Consider the following 25,187-nt stretch of genomic DNA (forward strand, 5'->3'; position numbering starts at 1 on the left):
AATTAGCACACGTACTATTTCCTGTTTTCAGACCAACAGTTCCACAACTAACTGTTTAAATGTAGAAAATAATTTCTTGTTGTTAACAAGCAATTCCTATAGTCCCAAGGGTGCTTAAACTACAGTAAATTACAGACAGGAAACTAAACTTGTCTGAGATTAACAGGTCTTTCGGGGTTTTTTAAACGCTTAGAAATTTAAGCAGTTATTAAATGTCGAAAAGGTAACGGAAACTAAAACACATCTGAACTCCCGGCGGTTTGAAAGCAAGATTGTGAATGTACTGTGGTAATACACAGCAGCTAAGACACCAGGGCAGTTGTTTTGTTGTTGGATTTTTATTTTTTAATCAATGCAAGTTGCTCACAAGACTTTGAAGAGTATTCTAAATCTTAGAAGACATTTTTATTTTTACTTAACAAAGAAATTTCAAAACACAGTTACTCGTGAATAAAAACCACCCAGGACAGGGAATGAGGGGTGAAGAGGAAGCATCAGAGAGCTCCCCATTTACCTATCCAGTCTTTAATGCAGAATTTAGCAATCTGGAAGTAGATTTAACCTAACCAGCTGGCAATGATTACAAGAAAGCAGAATAACGATTGGGAATAGTTGCTGGAGAAATTATTTCCTCGGAGAAAAAAGGGAAGTTGCCCCAAAGAGAACTACTACAAAGTCACTTATCAAACGAAAGCAAACGTTATTTCCTCCTACAACTTTGAATATATTTTGGTAAATAAGTTGATGTTTGTCTCAAAAAGTGAAGATCCTCTTCACGCAGAAATTACTGGGAAATTCCTGTGACTTGTGTATGCAAAAAGCTCAATTTAGTTGACTGAACTCAGACATTTTGTGTCTCCTGACAGATGCAGGCATAGGAGTAAAGTAATTCCAAGGTAATGGCAGAGCAAAAGAGGCAACTGGAAGCATGAAATGGCTACCAACCAAAGGCAAACCAAGAAGTTTAACAGTTCTTCAAGTGAGGATAAAGAAAACTGAAGAGGCAGTAACAGAGAGATGTACAAAATCATACATTTTGATTGATACAATTTGGTATTAGCCAAATCACATTTACCATGCTCGAAAGAACACAGTACACTTACTTAATATATCAGGCAGCATATTTAGAAAAAAACAGTACATCTCAGACTCAGAGTTGGTGGTCAGATGAATACGTGGGAAGAAGTTTCCTACATGCCTGTCTTGCTATTCATTATCTTAGGTATTTGCTTTCAATCACTGCTGGAGATGAGATACTTGGCTAGACATGTTTTATCTGATTTGGTGTTAATCACTCTGATGTGACAAAAGAAAAGGACTTAATTACATGCTTGGTTGGAATTGTGGAACTCCTCCCTTGCACGTCCCAAGAATAAGAAAATTACACTGAACAAAGCCCCACTTTTGCTAGGAGGCACGTTTCTACAAAAGGATGAGTTGAGAATGAAGAACACAAGTTTGAAAGATTGAGCCTGAGAAACCTCCTGTAAGTATTCTGGATCAAGGAAGGAGAATTGCTAGAAATCTTTGAAGATAAAGGCCATTCTACTTGCTAGCAATAATGACACCATAATTATGTGGGCTTACTGCTGTATAAGGTATTCATTAATGGAAATCTGCAATAAATGCAGCTAAACAACTCAAATGCCTGCAGTATGACAGTATTTTAGGTTACAATATAAAGATACTGCGAACACTAAAACAAAACACCTCTTCAGAATTTACGGTAGGACTACTTCTATAAGCAATCCACCACAGAAGCAGACTCTTTTGCACGTAACAACAAGGTCACATTATGGAAAAAAGCTTTCATATTAACTAACAAGGCATATATACTGTAAGAGAGGAACAAGACCGTTCTTTAGGATTTGCTGTGTGAAACCAAGTAGTTTGAATGAGAAAATGTGTGACACTGCATAAAAGAGATTTCCTCATGTTTGGGCAATAAGTGTGTACTGTTTAGGTGCAGTGATCAAGGTGTATCCACAAACCAGGTACTTACTTTTTACCAAAAAGGTTGCCTGCATGTACAGTTTGTTAATTATGTACTTGCAGACAAACATAGTAGTCATTTTGGCAAATTGAATGTTCAACTCCATGCCTGTTTTTTCTCCTAAAGCTTAAAAGACTGCTTTTTAATGACTTCATATCATAGACATAGTCAGACAAGACTGAAATTAAAAAACTCACAATGCCTGGGTTTTAATCCTACAGCTGGACAACAATATTAAATCATAATCATAATTTGTTATCATCATTATTATCATTATCATTTCTTTGGAGAAAAAGGGTCAAAAATTTCACATGGAACAGACAACAGTCTCCTCAAGAGATTCCCAGATCACACCGATTTCACAGGATCACAGAATAGTTGAGGTTGGAAGCGGTGTCTAGGGATCACCTAGTACAGCCCCTCCACTCAAAGCAGGGACAACTGGAAGGTTGCTCAGGACCACATCCAGTTGGATTTTGAATATCTCCAGTGATATTCTCCAGACTCCACAACCTCTTCTGTAATTTGTTTTTCTTAAGTTTACATGGAATTTCAATCTTCGCCATCTCTATTACTTAGCACTGTCCTACTATGGCACATCACAGTCTTGGCTAGCTCATTATGTCCACTGCTATAATGTATTTCTCAGTTCTCTGGCTCACAGTGCTTTCCAGGATGTATCAAAACAAGCCAGCAATAGCTGTTGACTATATTAAATACATATATACAAAATACAAGATCCCACAAGGACTTGCATGTAGAATACAAGTAGAGCAGTGCAAAGGTTGCAGATTATGTAAAACAAGCATGCAGCAAAGTTTCATCAGATCAAACTTAGTATCAATGAAATAAAAAAAATAACTTAAAAAAGATGGTGCCAAATGGTTAAGATTTCACTAGTATGCTTTGACACAAGCAGGTTACTTTCAGGCAGTAAACTACACCCAAGGACTGTAATAAAGTGCAAAACTTTGTCAATATATATTTTTGGCACTGTCAGAGTGTGTCTAAGGAAGACAACTTTACCTTAGAAACCATTTTTCATTGGATCAGATACCAACAAAAAACAAGCTATTAACTTTTAAGAAAAAGTTCAAATTCAAGGAAATGGCTATCCACTTCTAATGCTAATACTAATGGTGATGGGTTTTGAAAAAAACCCACACGTTTTCAAGAAGGAAAAGATACACACCAAAGCTACTCTAGAATTAACCATGGAATACGCTACACAAAAATGATCCATAGCATGCCACTTATCCGAATCAGTGAAAGAATAAAACTCAATAAAAGGTGGCATCATAGAGAAATGCCAAAACTAACCTAAGAAGATTAAAAAGTAGATGCCTTGGGAAATAAACTACCTTTGAAACTGCTAGATAAATTGCTAGATATGTTTTGGTTTTTTATTATGTTTCAAGGATGAATTTGAATCTCCATATTGCTAACTCTTTCCTTTGTATGATAAAGCAGAATAGAGGTCTAGAAACAGCACACAACTTTTAAAATGTGCAGCCTCAGATTTGCCACCCAGTTCATGTTTTCTTTTGTATCCCAGGTATAATATGAGATAGTGACTCTACCATTTATCCAAGTATAGAACAAAAAAAAAAAAAAATATGTTGAGAACTGGGAACAAAAGGTCTCATGCATACAGTGCAAACTTCTGCTTGGAGAAGCATGTTGCTTCCCTAGTTCTCCTCAGGGAATATATATATACACACACATTGCCATTCACATTGCCCAATTCCTTCCACATTTTCAACAATATAAACTAAATTACCCAGTGCACTGGGTAACAATTGCGATTATAGAAACAAGAGACGTATAAACTCAGACATACTTTTCTCCAGTGTATACCCGCGGTCTTCTACTGAGTGCGTAAGTCTTAGTATTTGAACCTTTTCGAAGTGGATCATCTAGGGGTGATTGGTGAGGAGGATCTTCCAGTGGATTCCAATAACTCTGTTCACACATGCCTCGTAACAAAATTTCAGCCAGTTGTCTTGCTATTGTCTGTAAAAGTGAAAGACAGAATAGACTATTTCAGTTGGAAGGGACCTACAATGATCATCTAGTCCAACTGCCTGACCAATTCAGGGCTGATCACGTTAAAACATGTTGTTAAGGGCATTGTTCAAATAAATGCCTCTTAAACACTGACAGGCTTGGGGCATCGACCACCTCTCCAGGAAGCCTGTTGCAGTGTTTGACCACCCTCTCGGTAAAGACAAATATTTTCCTTAGAAATGCTGAATACAAACTCTTCAAAAACACGTGGATTATTTCTAATGAAGACAAGTCATGTAGAATATATTTTGTTATTTTAAAACACCCAAAAACCAGGCATACTGCTGTTTGACAGGTGCAAGTACCCAGTTCAATTGTCTAAACACAAAGAAAACAAATGTCAATAACAAACAATTTTTGAATTTTATCACTTAAATCCAGATACTTCTGAAGTATCGACAACACCAACAGTAACTCCTAAGAGTGGAGTACATTCAGGTATATTTTCAGATATTTTGTGCTCAATAACCTCTACTGCCTCTCCAGGCCTGGAGCAGATGTTTCCGTGGGAGAGAGACCACAGTGGAGCAGATGTCTACACTCCAGCCTGATGAGAGGACCATGGTGGAGCAGGTTGATATTCCTTGAAGGAACTGCAGCCCATGGGAAGGACCCCACACTGCAGCAGGGAAAAAGTGTGAGGAGTAAAGGAGCAGCAGAGAGGAACTGTTATGGACTCACCACAACCTTCCACCCCCCATGCACCACTCGGGGAGTGGGAGGTGAAAGAGTCACGAATGAAGGACTGAAGTTGAACCTGGGGAACCGGGGTAGGGGGAAGGTGTTTTAGTTTTTGTCTTTGTTTCTCACCATCCCGCTCTCTTTTAATTAACAATAAATTAAGTTAATTTCCCCCAAGTTGGGTCTGTTTTGCCCATGACTGTAACTGGTAAGCAAACTCCCTGTCTTTACCTCAACATAAGCTTTTCTATCTTATTTTCTCCCCGTCGTGTTAAGGAAGGAGAGTGAGAGAGCAGCTGGGTGGGTATCTGGCAGCCAGCCAAGGTCAACCCACCACAGACAGTTATAGTCCAAACCCTAACTGAGTGGGGCTTCTCACAACTTGTACTTGAAGATGCTGGTGTTTACTATTGTTGGTAACGCTCAGCAAGAGTGAAACGAGGTTGTAGATCAGCATGAAAAAGTTTATTTTGACCAGCTGTTCTTGGCACCATATATTTAACTGTAGAAATACTTACATAAATATTATTTAAGTAAATAATAATAATTTAAAGCTTTGAAGTCATCCTACAATCCATAACTATCAGGTTAATCTCCTCTTTAATACATACGCATACAAGCTGCACGACTATATATCACAGTGATGAAAACTCAGAGAGATTAGTACCAGGGCAGTAGAAAGAAGGCAAGATCTACATTTACATCAGAATTGGCAGTATTTCCCAGCAACATCTCCCAGCAAGAGATGTGTAATATTAAGGCACAGACAGCACCATATGATCTGCATCTTCCACCTTAACTCCTGTACCCTAAGAAGCCCTTCGTCTTTTATTCTATTAAAGTTTGCAAAATTATCCCTCTCCATTGAAAGTCTGTTTTTTAATAATTTTAATATCCCTACTAGGAATCAGTCATTAAATGAATTAATAAACCAATTACCTGCCTTATTACCACTTTGGAATTTTTAAAGGCCTAGTATTAGGAAACTAATCTAGGACATTCTGAAAATCATCACATTAGAGCAAAAGATATAAGCCTTGGCCCTTTATTATAGAAAAGATGCAAAAAAGATACATCACTCATTTGGTAAAGGTTTATTTTCTGACAAAATAAATAACAAATCTTCATGATTTTGCTTTTATTGTTCCTTTAAGAGGTTTTATCACAAAAATAAAGAAATGATAACTTGATAACTTTCAACTTAATAGAACACACATAAAGATACTGCACTGTGTCCTCACTTCCATTACATTACAGAAAGTTAAAACAACACCCTTGTGAAACTATGGTAAGTCATAAATAGGGCAATTATGATTAAGGTTGTAAGTATGGTCAGTCAGAGACCAATCAGGTTTTAACCATAACCAGAAGCAGAAAAGAGAAATAGGGGAGAGACCGGGTATCAAACACTCCTTTTTATTTTAATCATTCACTTAAGCCAGGAAATGTAACCTTATAAAGTGGCACATAAAAGATCTTGATCAACATGCTGTGTATCAGATTATTTGCCTCTAACTCATCCACTACATTTATGCTTTACCTGCATACTAAAATCCAGATGCTGCAATAGGAATGTGGTTTAATATAACTTACCATTCGCAGATTTTGTGTAGTTCTTGTTTCGACAGCTCTTAGTAACTCTCTAAATCTACCAACTCCTCTCGTCAAGTTCCTGTATATAAACATAGAATTTGACAGTATTCCAACTTGGATGTAGTAACACCTTAATATATTACTCAATAAAATTTTTAAAATCCATGCTATCATTTTTTTTCTCCTGCATATCATCATCGCCTTTCTGAGAGATAGATTTTTTTTTTTTTTCCATTCATCTGGGAACCCCACCACTGATTACTATAACAACATTCCCTGCCAGTTTATTTAAAAAAGAAATATTTTCATTATCAGTAGATAGCTCAAGAGAAAGCAAGGAAAAGTGTAAGAAGTGACCACCCCGAAAAGGGAAAAAACAAAACTGAAGTTGTTCTCGCTACTACAATGGTTTTAATTTTCAATTACATTAGGCTTCAAAGTATAAACTTTGGAAAAAAAAAAATTCCATTTTAAATGCCTCTTGATACCTTACAATAGGGAAATAAAAAAGGAGTAAATCTCATAATCCTCAGTGAAAATAATGTAAAATTTTAAACTCCTTTTCAGAGAGGAAACAGCACAAACATAGCAAGGCCCACTGTGTGGCCAGAAGAGGACCGGGGGATCAGTGTTCTGTTCTCGACTCCAGCTGGCTTTTGATGTGGCTTCTGCAACTCAAGTTTCTTTGTCTATCTTCTTCCACTTCTGCTGCCTAAACAGCTTTTGCAGAGAGATTGAAGACCCTCAGAGAGGAGGCATCATTCATGCTAACAATCTTAGCAGATCTGAACTTTATTCTCAAATGATAGATTATTTTGAATGGTCTTACAGCTTTATCTTTTTCTTATCATTATATCAGTTATCTCAGCTGGTTTTTTTTATTGCACTTAAAAGCAGTTGAGAATATTTAATTTTCTATTAATACAGTTTGTCTTTGAACTGGTGAAGGACTTGGTTGGCTTTTTGCTGAGCTGAACAACCCAATTCTGCAACCCCAACACATAACATAGGACAGTCATTTTGCTATTTGAAATTTAGTTGCAAAACAAAATGATTTGATCGAAAGCGTGCTTTGTGTTAAATCATTGCTGTTATGTCATATAGTTGTATTATCTTTATGTGCAAGTTACATAACGTTTACCTAACATGGACTCAAAAGAGAAAAGGAATATTATATATTGTGCAAGCTTTTCATAAGTAAAAGCACAATTGCACTGCACTATAAAGCTGATGTTGAAATTGCCTTCCTTACTCTGATGTCTTTATTTACAAATATATTTAAAAGTCTGATCTTCTGAATTGCAAATTTGTAGAAATTCAAAAAAAGCCAGCATTTTTACAGATACCTTCTTTAAATTTAGTTGCAGAATACCTGAAACCAGAGTGTTTGATGAAGAGATCTTGCTATAGAACTGCAGAACTCATCACTTTACCTAGAGACCTACTCAATTATTTTACTCTTCAGATTACATGACAGAGGTCATCTCTGTTCTGTTTTATGTAATAAAGGATTACCAGCATATTTCAGAAACTTTAGTCTCCAGCACAGACTTTCACTAGCACAAGTTCACCTTCTAAAATACTTTTATATAAAAGCTCATTTAAAAAGAACTCGCATTTCCAAATAACAAAACCTGTATGAACAGGTTGAAAGTTATGTCAAAGTATGCCACCATACTTTATGGTTACATACACATGGTTAAAAAGAAATAATCACCAGTCACATAAGAAATAATGATTGTTTGTAAAAAGGCCACGTTACAGCAGAGCTTGACCACAGAGTGACCAGTTAATACATATCAAAGGAAATTAATCTTCTGTATACATCTAACATGGAAACAACTGCATGAAAGATTATATTTATTTATATATTTCACACAGGCAGGCCTCTTAATAGCTAATGAATATTACACCAACTTCATATACTAATCAAGTAAGTACAGAAAGTCAGTAGGCCAAATTTTAAGAAAACCTCTGAACTCAATGTAAGCTGGATACTTTCAGCACCTTTGGAAAGCCAAAATACATACCATTCAGTAATACCACATGCCAAATATTTTAGAGAGCCAAAACCAGACCACTGGAATCCCAGCTTTAAGTCCTCTGCTCTAAGTGCATATTTCCCATGAATGGAGCTTTCTCTCAAGGACTGTATTGCAAAGTTACAGATGTGTCCTCATAAAAAGATTTAAAAAACCACACACAGACTTGCTAAAAACCTCAAATGTTCCCTGTAAAATTGTCAAAAAAGAGCAAAAGCAAGAACTTGTCAGCTTGAAACACTAATTTCCCAGTACAGATGAAACATAGACTATGTAGTAGAACTTCAAATCACAATAATTTAAATGTTTATGAAATTTTAGGAATTAGCATTTTTTTCCATATGGAGTTTGTGTCTTTTGATGTGTTACGACAGCAACAAAAAAAATCTGCTATGAAAAAGTATGCAACTTTTAAAAGTCCTTAAGAACTTCACGACAGGTTGTTATTAGTTACCTATTACATTTTATAAGCATCTGCAAGGGACTGAAACTTGTGACTGAAGTTCTACCGTATCATGGAAAAAGCAGTGAGATTGCACAGAAAAAAAACAAACTTAAAATACATAATTAGTTTTTGCTTCATAAAGCATTTAACACTGATCCACTGCACAAGTGAACACAAACACCATACAGATTTGTCGAGCATCTTCTACATGAAGTATACTAAAAAAAAATACACTTCAAAACTACAATCTAAATCACCCAAAAATTGAGTTAAATGCTTTGAGAGTCAAGTAATGAAGCAAAATATACCATGAACAATATGGTAGATCTCCGCACTGCACTGCTTTTAGCAAAGTACATTTCCTGTATTTGTTAACAGTTTGTAACATTGGGGAGAAGAGGGTGGCGACTATTCTGGCACATACTTTTCCTGCCTAGCTTACGAAGCACACAACTTTTACCTGCTTTTCACTATGATGTGCCTTCATGTTAGCAGTTCCACCCATGCTGATCAAATGCCAGAGCAAAAGGGCAGGTTAACTTAGAAAACAATGTCCCACAGTGTCTGTAAATGACTTTGAGATCCCTTCCGTTCTCGAGACAAGGAATTTTAAGGTACATTAACATGCACTCAGAGATGACACATTTTCAGTAATTTCAGGCAAGACAGTCCACAGACAGACACTGCTAGTTACATATGTGTGTTTATATGACTGCCTCCCATCAGAATATGCTCAAGTCAAGCCCTTTGAATTGCATCTTCCTAGTTTTTAAAGACTAACTGAAATGTTTGTTGCTTTAAAGCTTCAAGAAAAAAAAACAACCTACTTTGACTCTTTAAGTAGCACTACACCAGTTAAAGACTAAGAACCAGGAGTTAAAGGTACAATCTGTTATTGAAAGTCTATACATTGATGCCCTTAGGGCTAATTTGCATCCTTCTGTCTACATATTTGCACCCTAAACCCCAACAATTAATATTAGAATTTAATTAATTATTTTTAGGCAAGATCAACTTTTATGCTCCTCTGAAAACTTCAGGCAGCATTTCTGTTTAGAATAATGAAAATATTTCAACTGCGTCTATGCAAAGGTGCTCACTCCTAAACAGAAAGAGAGATCAATAACTGTAGATATGATACAAGGAAAGAGCAGGAAGAAAATTAAGGGGCAGTAAGGACAGACCTGCAATGCAGGATCAGAAGACATGAATATAAGCATGTAGGCCAGCAGTAGCAAACTTCTGGCACAAACACATTTGTCACCATCACCACCAAGAAGTCTCTTCGTTTTAAAAAGCATGTTTGGCATCAGACATCAGTGGTCCAGATAAACCTCACACTCCAGACAAATACTTCTTATCTTCGTGTTTTTAAACACACATACAAAAAGTAGAAAAGAATGAAAGAAACTGCTCAATGAGAAGTCTATTTGAAAGATATTAGGATAAAAATACCAAACACTATTCCTTATAACAAAGGGAGCGAGATCTACTCACAATATACTCAAAGCAGGCTACAAAAGAAATGTTTTAAATTTAACCCCAGAAAAGTTGATAAGATTAATTAATTTTGTATTTAGAGCATATTTTGATAATATCTTCTCCATTAGTGTGAGGACAGCTTTGTTTGTCAGGCATTTCTCTTATGCTTATCAATTAAAAAACCCAAATATTTAGTCTAACATTTCCTTTTATAGTTTAAACATGGAATTAGAATAAATTTTTGCTTAGTCAGCTTAGACCAAACGTCACTTGCTCTGCAATTTGATGGCTAAATTGTCAGCTCTTCTCCCATTTAAGAGAGAAAAGTATATCCCGTCATGTCAGTGAGTAGGCTGTTACTTATACTAGCTAACTATTACCTCATTGCTCAGGCTTACTGTATCTCATTTAAAAAATATTAATGTTTTAAAAGAAGAAACAAGAACAAGGAGATCTAGGTTGCTTGATCAAACTGATGAAACAGAATTTACTTTTGGAATTCAGCCCACTTCCCAAATGCGTGTTCTCTCTCCTTCTCTCTCTCTCTCTCTTTCTCTCTGTATTTATATACAGAAAAAGAAATGAAATGTTTGTAATCTCAATGGTATGCTGTAAGTTTTAAAATTTGGGTTTTTCTGCCAAGAACTCAAATAGCAAAGAAAAGAAAGCTATTTGTTTTAAAGGGAAGGAATAAGGGCAGGCAAAACTCTTAATACACATGCCAATCAGAACAGTGGCATTTCAGTAACTTTGGTATGACTGACATGTTTACAAAAAAACATAACAATGACTTAAATCCACACACTCTAGCTAATAACTTTCAGCCAATTAAGAGTAATTTACACAGTATTAAGATCAGAAATTATTTTACATTGAATCAAGTTAGTCTATAAGCAAAAAGCAAGAAAAGTGACAAATCAAGAGAGGAACTCTTCAGCAGTAACAGAACATCATCCTAATACTGAGGCATGCCATTTACCACACTAGAGCAATTGCTTTATATAGTCCTACAAAGAGGAGTTTTAAAAAAAAAATTAGAAAGGACTGAAATTCTATGGCTTTCTGCAATAACTTTATTAAAGGTCTGACCAAATGGATAATGCTAAGTCTTCTGCACAACTGATGATGCTTCAAACAGTTGTGACTAATGTCTGTGTCTGTTTTCCCTCAGGTTTGGGGGGGGGGGGGGGCGGGACACACAGGATGGAACACGGCGACAGGAGAAGCATAATTTTATCCACAATTAGAAGAACAATGGATCTAATGCAATCCAAGTCACCTCAAGCAAACATCCTGGTAAGGTTTAGATATCTATTTCCAAAAGGCAACACAGTTGCCACTTCAGACAGTTCTGTGTTCCCTCTCAGGTTTCCCTCTCTTCCTTTCATACTTACACTTCGAATATTCTCACAATACCGTGTAATTTCCACAAAACATTGATTATCACTGGGTATTACTTTCCGAATTACATGTAGAAAATCCTTTTTTTAAGCACATTAAAAAAAAAAAAACCAACAAACCATCATCTTGATACACTTCTCGTTTTACCCATTGTTAACTCAGAAAGAAAAATCCCAGGTATCTCAAATTCACTACAGAAGATCATGTTTGCTTGATGCTTGAAGGTTCTTGATTGACATTTGGGCTTATAAATGAAACATCTTCAGTGTGCCATTACAGCTACACAAGCCTAAGTATTTGACAGCCCAATCAAGCAGCAATTCTTACATTCATGCATTCAAAATGAACACACTGCCTAGACTGCAGTTCCACCGGTAGCTAAGTCTACCTATGGTTCACTACCAAAAGAGGAAGGTCTCATTCTCCCCATTCTCCTCTCTTGGTGTTTGTTCCCTTTTCCCACCATTTTTCCTTCTTCACATCTTCCTACTCTCACTTGCATGGTCCTGTCTCTTTTCTCGCAGCCACACCAGCCATCATCACACCTTCCAGTTAATCAATTCATCTCACCAAAATGACAGAAAGGTGTGATTTCTTTGCTGTTTGCTTTCTGCTGTTTTGGAGAATGAAATGACTCCACAGAAGAGCCAAACAAGTACCTGAACCAGCAAAAGGCAAACAAGAAAAATGCATGCCAGGAGTGTAGGTATGGGGAAGATGAGAGCAGGTAACTCTGCTTTACAGTGTCAGGAAGCTACACGTTTTGTTTACTACTTCTCTTGACACCACCACCGCAGCTCCTCCTCAGAATGTTCCTTCATATAAGTGTATATATACAACACACCATATACATGTATATACGCGCGTGTATATACAATAAGTACCAGATTCAACTACTAAGGCACAAAGACCAGATTCACAAAAGGACTTCTGCAGTTACTGGAAACAGAGTGCATTAGAAGTCTTGCCCTTTACTTCCTAATATTTTGCAAGTTTCTCCTTTCAAGCAGAGACCTAGTCAGAGGAAGAAATGGGGGCAGAATAAGAAAAAAAAAGTCCATTCGTGAATTCACAAGAAGAAAGTGATAAACATGCCAGGAAGTTTTACTAAGGAAATAAGTTAACCGAGGGAATAAAGTAAATAGAATTTACTCTGTTAAATATTTAATATTGTATTAACCATCAGTAAATTTCTATGGTCATAAATTTGATAGAGTTATTTTATCTATATTTAAAAGACAATATAAAAACTGCTACAGAACCAGAAGGAAGAATGTGTAGCACCAACAGTGATTTTGTTTATAATACCAAACTGAAGACCTAGGAGGCCTCTCAGTTTAATATCAAGCATGATAAAAGCATGGAGAACTTAAGCAGAGTGACCAACACTGGCATGGTTTAACAACCTGTTTTAAAGATTCAAAGGTCAGAAATCAGCAGCAGAAACCACAGAGGAAGCATACGCTGATAAGATGCAAGATTTTAAGCAGCAACAAAACAGCTGGGATGCATCAACAAAAGCATATCATTTGATAGAACCCAAAGAGCTAGTCTGAAGTGACAGATCAAATATTTAATCACAGTCAGTGCAGAGCAATGACAAACAAGGCCAAACCCTGAGCACTGCGTTGGTTCAGCCCTCCCAGAGGTGACACCGAAGAAGAGAAAGGGCGAGAGGAACAGAGAGCCACCCTTGCAATGAAAGCAAACTAGGGGCAACACCTATGAAGAATTAAACTGAGTTGTGAAGGGGGGATTCACTGACAGTGTATGCCTGTCCAACACGAAAGCCTAAGAATAATATATTGGACAGCAGTGTGAAAACAGCAATACAAGCGTGAAAAATGATAATGAAAATGAACCAGGGGAGGGAGAAGGAAAAAAGAAAAGAAAAAAACAAAACAAAACAAAACAAAACAAGAGGTTATCAAAACTCTGCTGATTTTCTAACTCTTTTGGTAGCCCCTGGAGATGTTTAATTTTGAAACTACTGCTTCTGGTTAGCTAGAGATGTTAAAACTGGAAGAACACGCACAGTTTTCCACTACTTTAAGTTGTTTACATGCCATTTATTCATCAGTATAGTTAATAAGAGTTTTGTCCTTTTATTACCAGCTCTTGTATTTGCTATCAGGCTGTTATACTAAAACAAAGTACAATGAAGGACAAGGTTTCCTTTCCTCTTTTGGACACAATGGCAATTCTGAAAATGCTTACTAAGTCGTCTTTTATTTTTATACTCTTCAAATCAATCATGAGCCAGTGCTCAATGGGATTGAATACATTACCTTCAGGAAAGACAGGGAAAAGAGAGCCCAAACTTGCCAAATTCATACTATATACAACACACAAAATGTGAGTTGCACCTACAAACAGGGACAACACTTTCTGGAAAGAAAAGCCTGTGCAAATACTTCAAAACATACAAGTAGAATATTTATTAGTAATCACCTTTCTTTATACTCCTCCTCTGTTCATTCATTGTGGGTAAGAATTCATGCAGCGTTCCTAAGCGTGAGGCTTAGAGCAACACTTCTTTCAGGAAGGAGACCATAAGACCACCTCTATAAAACATCCTGCCAATAGTCACAGTGAAGTAAATGAGATTACTTCACTGCTGAGTTGCTTACCAGACATGCGTCTGTTTGAATGTAATCTCTGAGGAGCTACCTGTTTCCAAAGAAACTCTGTTTTAAAATACCCTCGCTGCAGTAACATGGGGATTTGATAAACAAAAAGGCACTGAAATTTTGTCAAAATTATTTATACATGCGCACTAGGCTTATGCACAGGAGAGAAATAAAATGCACAAGGGCACTACCATACACCAGAGAAGGCAGTGTTACTTTCACCTTCTCATGCTTAAAATACAGTGTATCAAATGGGAGTTCAGAAAAAGGCCATTTGGGACAGCGGGCCAGCACTGGAAGGAGAATTTGGGAGGCAGAAAAGGTCAGATCTAAGAGCTGTACCAAACCCAAACAAAACTATTTCAGTACAAACACCAAAATGCCTGCATGTCAACAACAACAACAACAAATTTACAAGCACTCCTCAGTAAACCGGCTATATAACACATTATCCTGGCCGTTACATATTTTAAAAGGAAAGGATGGGGAAATCAGGAGGTGGGAAGGGGAATTTTCCAGTATTCACCTGAATACATAAAAGTAAAGCTTGCCTGCCTTTCAAGTTTCAGCTGGTGGCTAGCATGTCCATAACATGTATTATGTCTCCAAGGTAGTCACGGCAGTGAATACTCACCATGGTCAGTCAAATACTGCTTTTTATCTTATAAAAATAGAATCAACTTTGGAAATTGTTTGGCCAATGACAAGGAAATAATTTGAGTAATGGATACTTTGGAAGAATTGATGAGTTTTCAAATGCTTTTAATCTCGATAACCAATGAAAACAGACACACACAACCTCAAACACCTGCAGAGTATTCAGCTTTTCTTAGCACTGTCCCAGTCTGCTCTTCACTGATTTTTGAATATAAACATGCTGGTACAATTTGATTGCTACAGCACTGCCTACAGCTTAAGAGGATAGTGCTGAAGAGTCAAATAACATAATTCAGTAACTCTTTGCAAAAATAGCTTATCAATCGTTATTACTATTTAAAATAAAGATGGATCACCCTTTAGTACTAGTATTTTTTTTTTAAGCTGTGTACATAATTAGTCTCCTAGCTCTTTCAAGAGCCAGCTCCCTTTATCACCACTGTGACCAATACACATGCACTCTTTCCTTGGCAAACTTACCTTAATGCTTAGCAAACACTTTTTACTACTATCATAAAGAAATCTAGCACCAATTAGTCCTCCTACCTGCTAATTTCCTCCTTTTGAAGTTAACAGGGTCAATTAACATTTTTGCAGTTAAAACAGGCAGCTTCCATAATTTTTAATCAGTTCAAAAACATGACTTCAATATGAAAAAAGAACAGATGTAATTAGTAACTAGTAATTCAAATACTGAAAAGCTCCATGTTAAACTATTACTAAAGCTGCAATAGAAATGGCCAAATGCTACATTCATAGAACAAAATCTTTCTCTTGGTGAAAATAACTATCATCCAGGTACAGCAACTAACTGTCCTTTAGAGAAAAATCAGTATTAACAGAATGAAACTCAGAAGACTTAATTAGTTGTAGGTTACTGCAGCTCACCTTCAGGTGATATATCTCATGAATACTGTTCACAAAACACCTAAGCCCCAAACTTCATCAGAATTTGAACCTCCATCTTTGGTGACATGCAGAAAAACTGACCAAGGCCCTTAGCAAGCTGCTCTACACTGGCCGTGTTTTGAGCAGAGGTTTGGCTCAGATGGCCCCTCAGAGTCCCTTTCAGCCTGTATGATCCTATGAATCCATATGTTACAAATTGCAAGGGAAGTGACAAAAAGAAGGGGAAAAAAAAAAAAAAAGAAAAGAAAAACTTCTGGCATAGCTATGCCATGTAATACCTGGAATGCAAAGCAATGTTCTTCAGAACAATATCACAACCAGAGAAGGAAATAAAAACAAGAGCATTAAATACAGCAGTAAATCAAGTATTGGGGGGGGGGGGGGGGCAGGGAAAGTGCACTAAATATTCCCTTCCCAATTTAAGGTTCCAATACCATTTTGTTTGCTGCCCATCACAACACAATATAAAACCAAAACCTTGAATTTGATGCTTGCAAATGTGAGCAACAGCCACAATGGCCACCTGATTTTAGACTCCAACCAGAAAGCTCTTTTGCTATAAGAGCATACACTTCTTGTATATTTCTGAACACTACTGCCTCAAAAATAAAAACCATTTACAATTTTGTCTTATCTCATAACAGGAATACAAAGCAAATACTAGGATAGAAGCATTACTGGCTACATAAACTGCTGTCCTTTCTCTCTCAGAGGCATTTTACTTGAAAATAGCTATGTTAAAGTACTAATGTCAAAGTTCCCATGCTCATAGCTTTTCTTGGAACAACATCAGGACTTTGAACTCCTTCAATCTGAAATTACGAAGTAACTACTAGACTAAATGGAAGTTGCATAATCAGCCTGAAAGACATTTAAAGTGGCATATTTGAGACTGTTTTCTAAAAAGCATATAAACCCTACTTTAAGTTTTAGAACAGCTTCCTCAACTTTGTTACTCATCTCCAAGCTGAAACACTCCTCTGTTCCCAAGTGAAAAATGAGTATGTAGTTTGATTCTTTACTCAACTTCTGTACACTTTGGAAGAAAACATTAGTTTCAGATTTGTGTCTTAATAGAGCACTAAAATAACTTTCTTCTGTTCAGACTATTGCCACTTTATTTTTTTTTTTTCCTAGATAATTGCTTTTCCATGTATTTTCAAAATGCCAGCACTTAGTAGTTAGGCTAAGTTAGGTTTCAAACACTTTCCAGTTTTTCATACAAGATAACGCATACCTGAAAGATAGTCACTTAATCCTCTACAAGAACTTGATTTCTTGGCTTAAAAGAAAAATCTCTGTACAGTTAGTGAACAAAGGGGAAATTTAAAGTAGATCGACTGCCTTTCTGAGTAGGCAGCAATACTCCCTACATTACTGCTAAAATTATGCTCTTCCAGTTAGTACAAAAGTTATCTTATTTGCTTTTCTAGTTTGTAACTGACACATGCACAAAAATGATGCTTCCGCTTCTAGTGGAAGAAGTGTGATTAAAAGCAGTGATTAGCCAGCTGACCCGTAGATATGTAACAACGACAACAAAAACCCACTCCATAGCAAAAGGACTTCAGACAAATTCAATTCTCCAGCAGATTTTGAGAGATGTTTATTAGTACTTATGGGAGTGTAACTGAAGTCTAGAAAACCCACCAAAAAATCCATATCATTTATGCATAGACATCTACTCAGATCTTTAAGCATGCTCTAACGCTTAAATGACTATAGCCACTATGCTGGTAACAAGATAACATTTGAACTGACTCAAACCAATGCCAGGTTATAGTTTGGTGAAAGGAATTTTATTTCAGATTCAACTCTTCTGAGTGTCGGCCTCACTTCATGAACATACACAAATAAGAGATTCCACTGCACTGCAATATGAACACCAGATTTAGTCTGCCCGTAAAACCAGACAGGCACACTTTTCCTCTTCTCCCCCCCATCACTCACAAGTAGTTAAACTCTGGTGATTCCCTGCCTCCTCCACTGGATTGAAGCCCTTTTAAAATCTACAGCTTCAACTGCAAAAAAAGTTTATTTAAAAGAAACGTTTCAGTTTCTAAATTGCCTATATTAAAGATATCTACATTTCCTCTCCTTGAATATGTTCATATAACCTTTACAATTTTAGATTAAATTCAAACTTGAAGTACATTGCAAAGCTTAATGGAAAGATCTTGAATCTAATTTCTATAAACCTAACATTAGGAGAGATGACAAATTTAAAAACCAAGTGAAGCACTCTTACAATAAATGTATTAAAATGCATGCTATAAATTTGTCACTATTAGAAAAGTATATATTTAAAGTTCTGTTCAGTTCTGGTAAACCCAAGTTAAAAACTAAAAAAAAAAAAAAAAACCTAAAAGAAAATAAAGGGACCCATAAAAGTAGCAACATAACTAGCAGCCTGGAACAATGATCATATTAGGAAATCTTAAAGGAATTGGGACTGGCTCTAAATTAAGAAAGGAAACTAAAGGATATAATGGCAGGAATATGTAAAATAATGATTGGCACACAGCTATTTTTCCTAACACCTCGCTCTCGTACCACAAAAAAAAGTAGCACTGGCCAATGAAATTGGAAGAAGAAATTTCAAGTTAAATATATAATGTGTAATTAGCTTGTAAACTGCAAGTGACCATTGTACTCAAGACTGCAAAAAAGATTATATGCTTATGTAGGAGGTAACAAGAACATCAACAGCATCACTGTGAAGGGTTAAACTGTACGTGGAATACAATCAACCGTTCAACTGATATGGTCTAGGAAAAACACTACTATGGGCTGGATGTTCCTTAATAACCAACTGCATGACTTTTTGTGAGGCTGTTATTTGTTTTCTTAATTAATCTTCATCTGCTATGCCTATTGCTGATTGCTTTTAGGCACAACATGTCAGATTAAATGGACCATTTCCATTCCTGGCCTTCAATCAAAATTCTCCAAAATGTGGCATTTCTAGCTTATTTTTAACCATGATCGCCACTGGGATTCTTTCACTACGTATATTTTATTTATCTTTTGTGCAGGCATGAAAACAGACATTTTATTTTTAGCTCTGATAAATGAAAGAAATTAACTTTGAGAACATTCCATTCCTCCTGCAATTAAACAATGAAAACAGAACTAAAACGTAACTCTCAGCTCATGTGTTATTGCAGCACTACTTCGTTACTTTAAGAATGAAATTTCAAAAGCTTAGTAATCATTTCCATGCTGAAATCCCTGAACAGTTTGAAAACTTGGATAGCCTTTTGTCACCCTACCATCAGTACATTAAAATCTCGAACTCTTTACAGACACTGCACGATTTCCCTTCATCTCCTATTTATGTATTTGAAAGAATAAGAAACATTTTTGGTACAAAACAGTAGTCCTATCAAGAGTTCCAATATTTCAATCAAACCCCATTCTCCTGGTGAAATAAGAAGCCCTGCAAACAAATTTTTAAACTATCTGATTTCAACAACAAATGTCAGAAATGTACTTAAAAACCATTTGTGCCAAGTTTTGAAGCTCTTAAAAATGGAGAGTTGTATTCCTTTTTTTCATATTCTGTAATATCTGAATTTATTGTAGGCTTTTAGGGGAAGCCTTATTTAAAATAAATTATAAGGGACCTCCCATGCAGAATCTAAAAGGATCTATAGAGCAGGTAAAATGGAGATCATATACTTGTATACATACTGTTGATCTTGATGCACATTTATCCTGCAGCATAATGTTAAAATAAGTGATAACTGAAGAGATTTGGAAAAAAATTACAAAATCAAAATCATAAAAATCAAGAGTTTCAATATGTTGTCAATCACTTTCTAACAGTGTCTGCTAATAAAGTAAAAAAAATTCAAATAATTAGTTTAAGGTATTTTAAGTTCTCACATTTAGTAAGTAAAAATATAAAATGCTTTCTGTTTAATACACTTTGATTAAACAACTTTACAATACGTAAATAAATACAACATGAGCAGCCTTACTATTTCAATCAAAATGTTACTACTTTAATAAACGGCATCATGATTACACAATCCACAATTGCTAAAAATGATGATGCCCATTTAGATCACAAATACAAAACCTAAAAGAGCAAACAAAACCAAAGGAGAATCAAATCTTACCCATTCTTGAAATATAAAACATGTGCTCTTTGAAGTCCTGTTTCCAAGAAAAAACCAAGTTCTTGTTCATGTGCAGTGGGCCCTGGCTTAGGGCTTCTGTTTTGTATATTGGCATTAATTACCTAAGAGAACAAAATAAAAAGGAAAAAAATGTATTTAGAAAAAAAAAATCAAGCTCTGTGGACTTTTACACAGAGGCTAATACTTAATGTTGGAGAATTCTTTTTCATTTTTAGGCATGGGCTAGTAGCATTTCTATCCTTACCTCCATTCCCACCTCAATATAAATATTTTTGCTCTTGGCTATATCCTTAAAGGTAATTTCTTCACCAAGCAGAAATACCACTAAGAAAAATTTTATAATACTTTTTCAGAAATTTTTGTGAAGAGTGGTATACAAACAAGAAGTGCATGAAAAAGCATATTTGCAACCTTATTCAGCAGCAGGAGGTGATGCTAGTCAACATCTAAAACCCTGTTAGGTTAGGAAAGACTGCTGCAGAAAGCAGAAAGATTAAAAGTGATTTCCAGAGTGATTTAGAAAAAAACAATTTAGAAATAACTTAATTTGTATTACATCAACATTAAAAACACACTCTCAAAATGAAGAGCTATCAGGTTTCATCTGCCTTCATATTCACCATACATAGTCTACCAGCCACTAAAAGACAGTAACAAAACAAAAAACCCAAAGCAAAAAAAAAAAAAAACTGAAAAAAAAATGCGTATGTATTTGAAAAACAGTGGGAATTACTTTTTTGCCCTATCACATCATCCTTTTCTTTCCCCTTCCTTTTGCTTGCGTGGCCCTAACTGTATCTAATAACCCCTTCAAAGACAACTGTCAAATGCCAGGCCTGAGGCTTGTAAGCAATAGGCCTGAAAAAGAGGGTCGGATTGATATTGCTAGCTTGCTTCATTCTACTAGTATTCACAAGCCAAAGAACAGAGCCCCAAGTGTATTCTTTTGTCCAGACATATCTCAAAGTCTAAATAAAATGCAGTAGTGTGTAACTCCTAGAAACAAAGGACACTAGAAATTTTCTTTTCTTTAAAAAAAAAGTATTTGTAACACTTGAAGAGCTTCTCCTAAGTGGTAAGAAACAGAAGACAATGTTAATGGTGTGAATGAAAAAAAGAGGAGGAAATAAAAGGGCCTATGTATCCCTTTAAATTCAGATAAAGCCTGAAGCTTTTAAATCATGAAGTGTTATGGTCTGTACAAATAAAGAGCCTAACTTTAACTTTCCATAATTCATAATCCATAACTTATAAAATGGGGGGAAAAAAAAAGAAAAGTAACTTGCCTAATATTCTGCAGAGCTGTTTGTAGGTTATATTTTGTCAACATTAAGAAGCTCAGATATATCAGCTTTCATCACTAAAAAACAGGTCTTCTATATATCTAGTACCTCAGATTTTTTGCTACCTTTCTACTCATACGTAGTATGAAAAGTAGAGCAACTCTGGAGTCCAGATTCAGATGTAGACAACTGTCTCCTTTAGGAAAAAATATCCAAGTACTTTTAACAGTAACTGTAGTTTCATACATAAAGTGAGTAATATATTAATGAGATAAAATGACAAATGGGCTATCAAGTCCAAGAACATTGTCCTGATCCAATTTATAGAACTATCAATATTTGTCTCAAGTTCACCTGTATTTTAAAAACATACGTTTATCTGGCTATCATATCTGGTGATTTTTTCATTGTCCCAGGATTGTGCCTATTAGTTGAAGCAAACACACTTTCAGTTACTATTCTGGACACCCCACTGATACATCAAGGATCTTGTTGACAGGTACAAAGTTATTTCAGAATTTTACCTTTAAGTAGTTTTATAAAGAGGATTTAAGAGCAGTGAAGTTTTTGTCTCCAAATAAACATCAACAAGATCAATTTTCAATCTTCATTGCTTCATTTTGAAATGAATTCTTTTTAAGAATTATCTGAAAAGCTAGTAAGCGTATACACACAATATACGTATTCCCACATGTGTGTTTGAAAGACACCATAATCCATGTTCATAAATGAACTACCATAGGGTAACAGAGGCCACAGACCAGCATCTTCAATATACATAGTAGCTCAGAGGAGCTCTGTCCCTTTTTAGACTACTAGCACTATTTTCTAAGAGGTCAGAATGAGAGAACTGTCAGAAGGACAGCTACCAGACATCCATTAAGGCACACTTACTTATTGCCCAATTGTAAGTGTGCATTGAAGTCCTAAGAAAACAAATATCAGACATCTTTTAATTGAGTTACCAAAATGCTGGTAACACCACATCAATGAAAGATGACCAACACAATTCTTCAATGAAGCAAATCATCCCAGCTTACCCTTTCTATCTCCTGAAGGTACAGAAGAGCAATATCCCCAGCCTTCTCGTAGCATGTAACAATTTCTTGTTCACGATCCACATGGAGGTTGCTAGCTGAAGAAGAAATTGGCAACTTTTCAAGACAGAGACCTTAAAAAAAAGAAGAAAAGAAAAAAATTCAAATGAAGCATTAAAAACTAACATCATATAATACTATACCTCAAAAATAGTCCAGGCTAAGCCCCTTTGATCAGGAGAAGAAACAAAGGAAAAAAGTTACCAAAACTTATGAAGGTATGGTCCTCTGATAGAGACAGTAATAAATATATAAATAACAGTGACTCCTCCTTAATAATAAAATCAGAAGCAGCAATTTTTTTTAAATCAATTTTGATTTAAAAGACATTATGACAGCCTACCACAGAAGTGCCTAGTGTCTTTCTATACCAGTTTTAAATTACTGAATACATCTTCACTTTTCCAGAGTGATCAAAGAAACCAAGGCAGGGTGAAGAAAAGCACTCAAGGTAATACTTAACTTAGTAACTGTGCAAGGCAGAAGCACCTATAAAAACAAATACATTTTCAAAAAAATAAGGGGTTAGGAAGTGTAATTTTTGTATTTAAATTTAGTAAGAGGTAGCTTGCTCTCATCAAGGCACAGAAGTCTTTTCCTCTCAAATAACAAATACATTATCTGGTGCTTTGAAGGAAAAAAAAGAAGTGTTTGCTTGTCTAAAATAAAAACCCAACAACTCTTACTGATCAATACTGCCTTCTATACAAGCCACTTCTATTACAGTTATTTTCAAGATAATTAGAGAAAACAGCTGGAAAGGACTTCAAGAACATTAATCCATCTATCTGACCAGGGAATCAACCAAGCCCAGCCACTTGCCTAACCAGTTCTTAAAAGCCTCTGACAATAGGGATGCCTTGGCCTTCCTATGCAAATTATTATAGAGCTCAACTATTCTCACAATTAGTATTTTTTCTTAATATCTACATCTCCCTCCCTAGATGAATTACTCCTAGTCTTCTTCACAGAGAGATTATTCCTTCCTTTACAAAACGTTTTTTCAATGTTTATCTAGAGAAAAAGAGACATGCTTGCAACGAAGAATGTCAATTCTCACTCATTTCTCTTTTCATGCTTCCTTGGCAGCTAATCATTTTTATCTCCTCTGGACACTCTCCATCTGGTTACCTCTATCTTGATTCACTGTGCCAAAACTGGATACATGGCTCCACTTGAGCCTCAATAGCACTGAGCACGGCTTCCTGATTTTGATACAGGATACTTAAAAAAAAAAATAATAATACAAATCAGCAGAACCTTAGTGCCTTCCCTTACGTATTAGTAAAACATTCTCTTCTGTTTATGATCTGCAACAGATCACCAGATCATATTCTGCAAGCCAACTGCCTCATCAGTTACCCTATCTTACATTTATTTAAATAATTATTTGTATTTGAAGTGTAGCCTTTCCACATGTTCTTAAGAGATTTATTTCAGGTCATTCTTCCAGCTTGTCAGCAGTCAATGCTGATTCTAAAGTGCCTTCAACTGCTCCCACATTAATATAATTAACAGTTTAAATGACCACAGTCTCAATTCGTCATCCAAGGTTTTGAGAATCCATTGCTGGAGAAACTAAAAACAAAAACAACAACAAAACACACAGTTATATATTGGGCAGATGCCTGTAGAATGCCAGGTAGTACAAAACCCCAGTTTGGAGAATAGTTTATCAAAGGATTTCTGTCCATCAATAATGTAAGGTGGGGACAGTATGTTTCATTGGAATGACAATAGTTTTCCTACTAAAACAACTTGGGAAGACACAAACATGGAATATGGAGTTTATTCATTGATAAACTCAAACTATACAATATTTGTGACCTGCAGATTCTTTTAAAACATCTATTAAGTTTCTGTATCTCCCTGTAGACGTATAACTCATCTGTATAAAAAACCATCAAGCTGTACTTCTGGCTTGAGAGGATGCCTTAAGTCTGTATCAGAGTTTGTTTGCCACCTTTACCCTCCAATCCACCCTTTTACCAGTACAAACAACATATACCCTACAGCTCTATTTGCCAGCTGTACATCCAGTTAAGACAAATTCCTGACTCCAGTACTAACTGCTCTGCTAAAGACAAAATACAATTCAATATACTGTTCAAAAACCTACACATTCCTGAAGAGCAGCAAACACATAAGCAGTCTGTCATTTAAAAACCTGCCAAACTGGAGTACAACAGACACTGGACTTTTCTAACACATTATGGTTTTCACTTAACATATCTCTAAAAATATATTTTAAAATACTCTACAGTAGCCTACGCTAATGTGCTTTCTTTCAATTTTTCAATCAAATAGCAAATATCCGACAGGGTTTTTTGCTAATTTGAAGTCACAGACCCAAAAGCAGCAATATTAAACTATAGAAAAAGGTCAGTTTTTCTGCTACTGCAGTAGGCTTGAACTGATCCTCTGATAAGAAGATCTAAATGTAAGGTTGATGCTGGATAGAAAGTTTGCAGTGTCCTACACAAGCACCTTCAAAGTCAGGCTTAGAGGTGATCATAAAATACAATAAATGAACTGCAATAAAAATGTCAAATGACTGAAAGCATCAGATAGTTGGTAAGTGGATCACTCCTCCCCACCCCTTCTCTCCCATGACATGGACAGCCAGTACCCCACAGTAATCTTCCACTACGTGAAACATATTACTCAACTGCCTACTTGTAGATTTGACTTGGATTTATTATTTCTATTTTTATACTTTATGGCCACAACTATAATCTTTTTAATCTGAAAAACTCACTGTA

General features: G+C 35.9%; 1 protein-coding gene across 4 annotated transcripts in view; it reads right to left on the reverse strand.

Annotated features, from left to right (window-relative positions):
• The window catches only part of TTC7B (tetratricopeptide repeat domain 7B), a 143,748-nt gene that overhangs the window by 86,068 nt on the left and 32,493 nt on the right, over positions 1-25,187 (reverse strand). For all 4 annotated transcript variants that reach the window (XM_087747504.1, XM_087747502.1, XM_087747506.1 and 1 more), the window contains 4 exons: positions 22,369-22,499; positions 20,025-20,146; positions 6,335-6,413; positions 3,834-4,006 (listed from right to left, as the gene is read on the reverse strand). In XM_087747504.1, coding sequence (XP_087603630.1) covers positions 3,834-4,006; positions 6,335-6,413; positions 20,025-20,146; positions 22,369-22,499 — 505 coding nt within the window. The remainder of the gene's footprint in view (positions 1-3,833; positions 4,007-6,334; positions 6,414-20,024; positions 20,147-22,368; positions 22,500-25,187) is intronic.

Source organism: Nipponia nippon, unplaced genomic scaffold, assembly GCF_047370975.1.
Source record: "Nipponia nippon isolate SJK-2023a ecotype South Korea unplaced genomic scaffold, ASM4737097v1 scaffold_11, whole genome shotgun sequence".
NCBI classification, from domain to species: Eukaryota; Metazoa; Chordata; class Aves; order Pelecaniformes; family Threskiornithidae; genus Nipponia; species Nipponia nippon.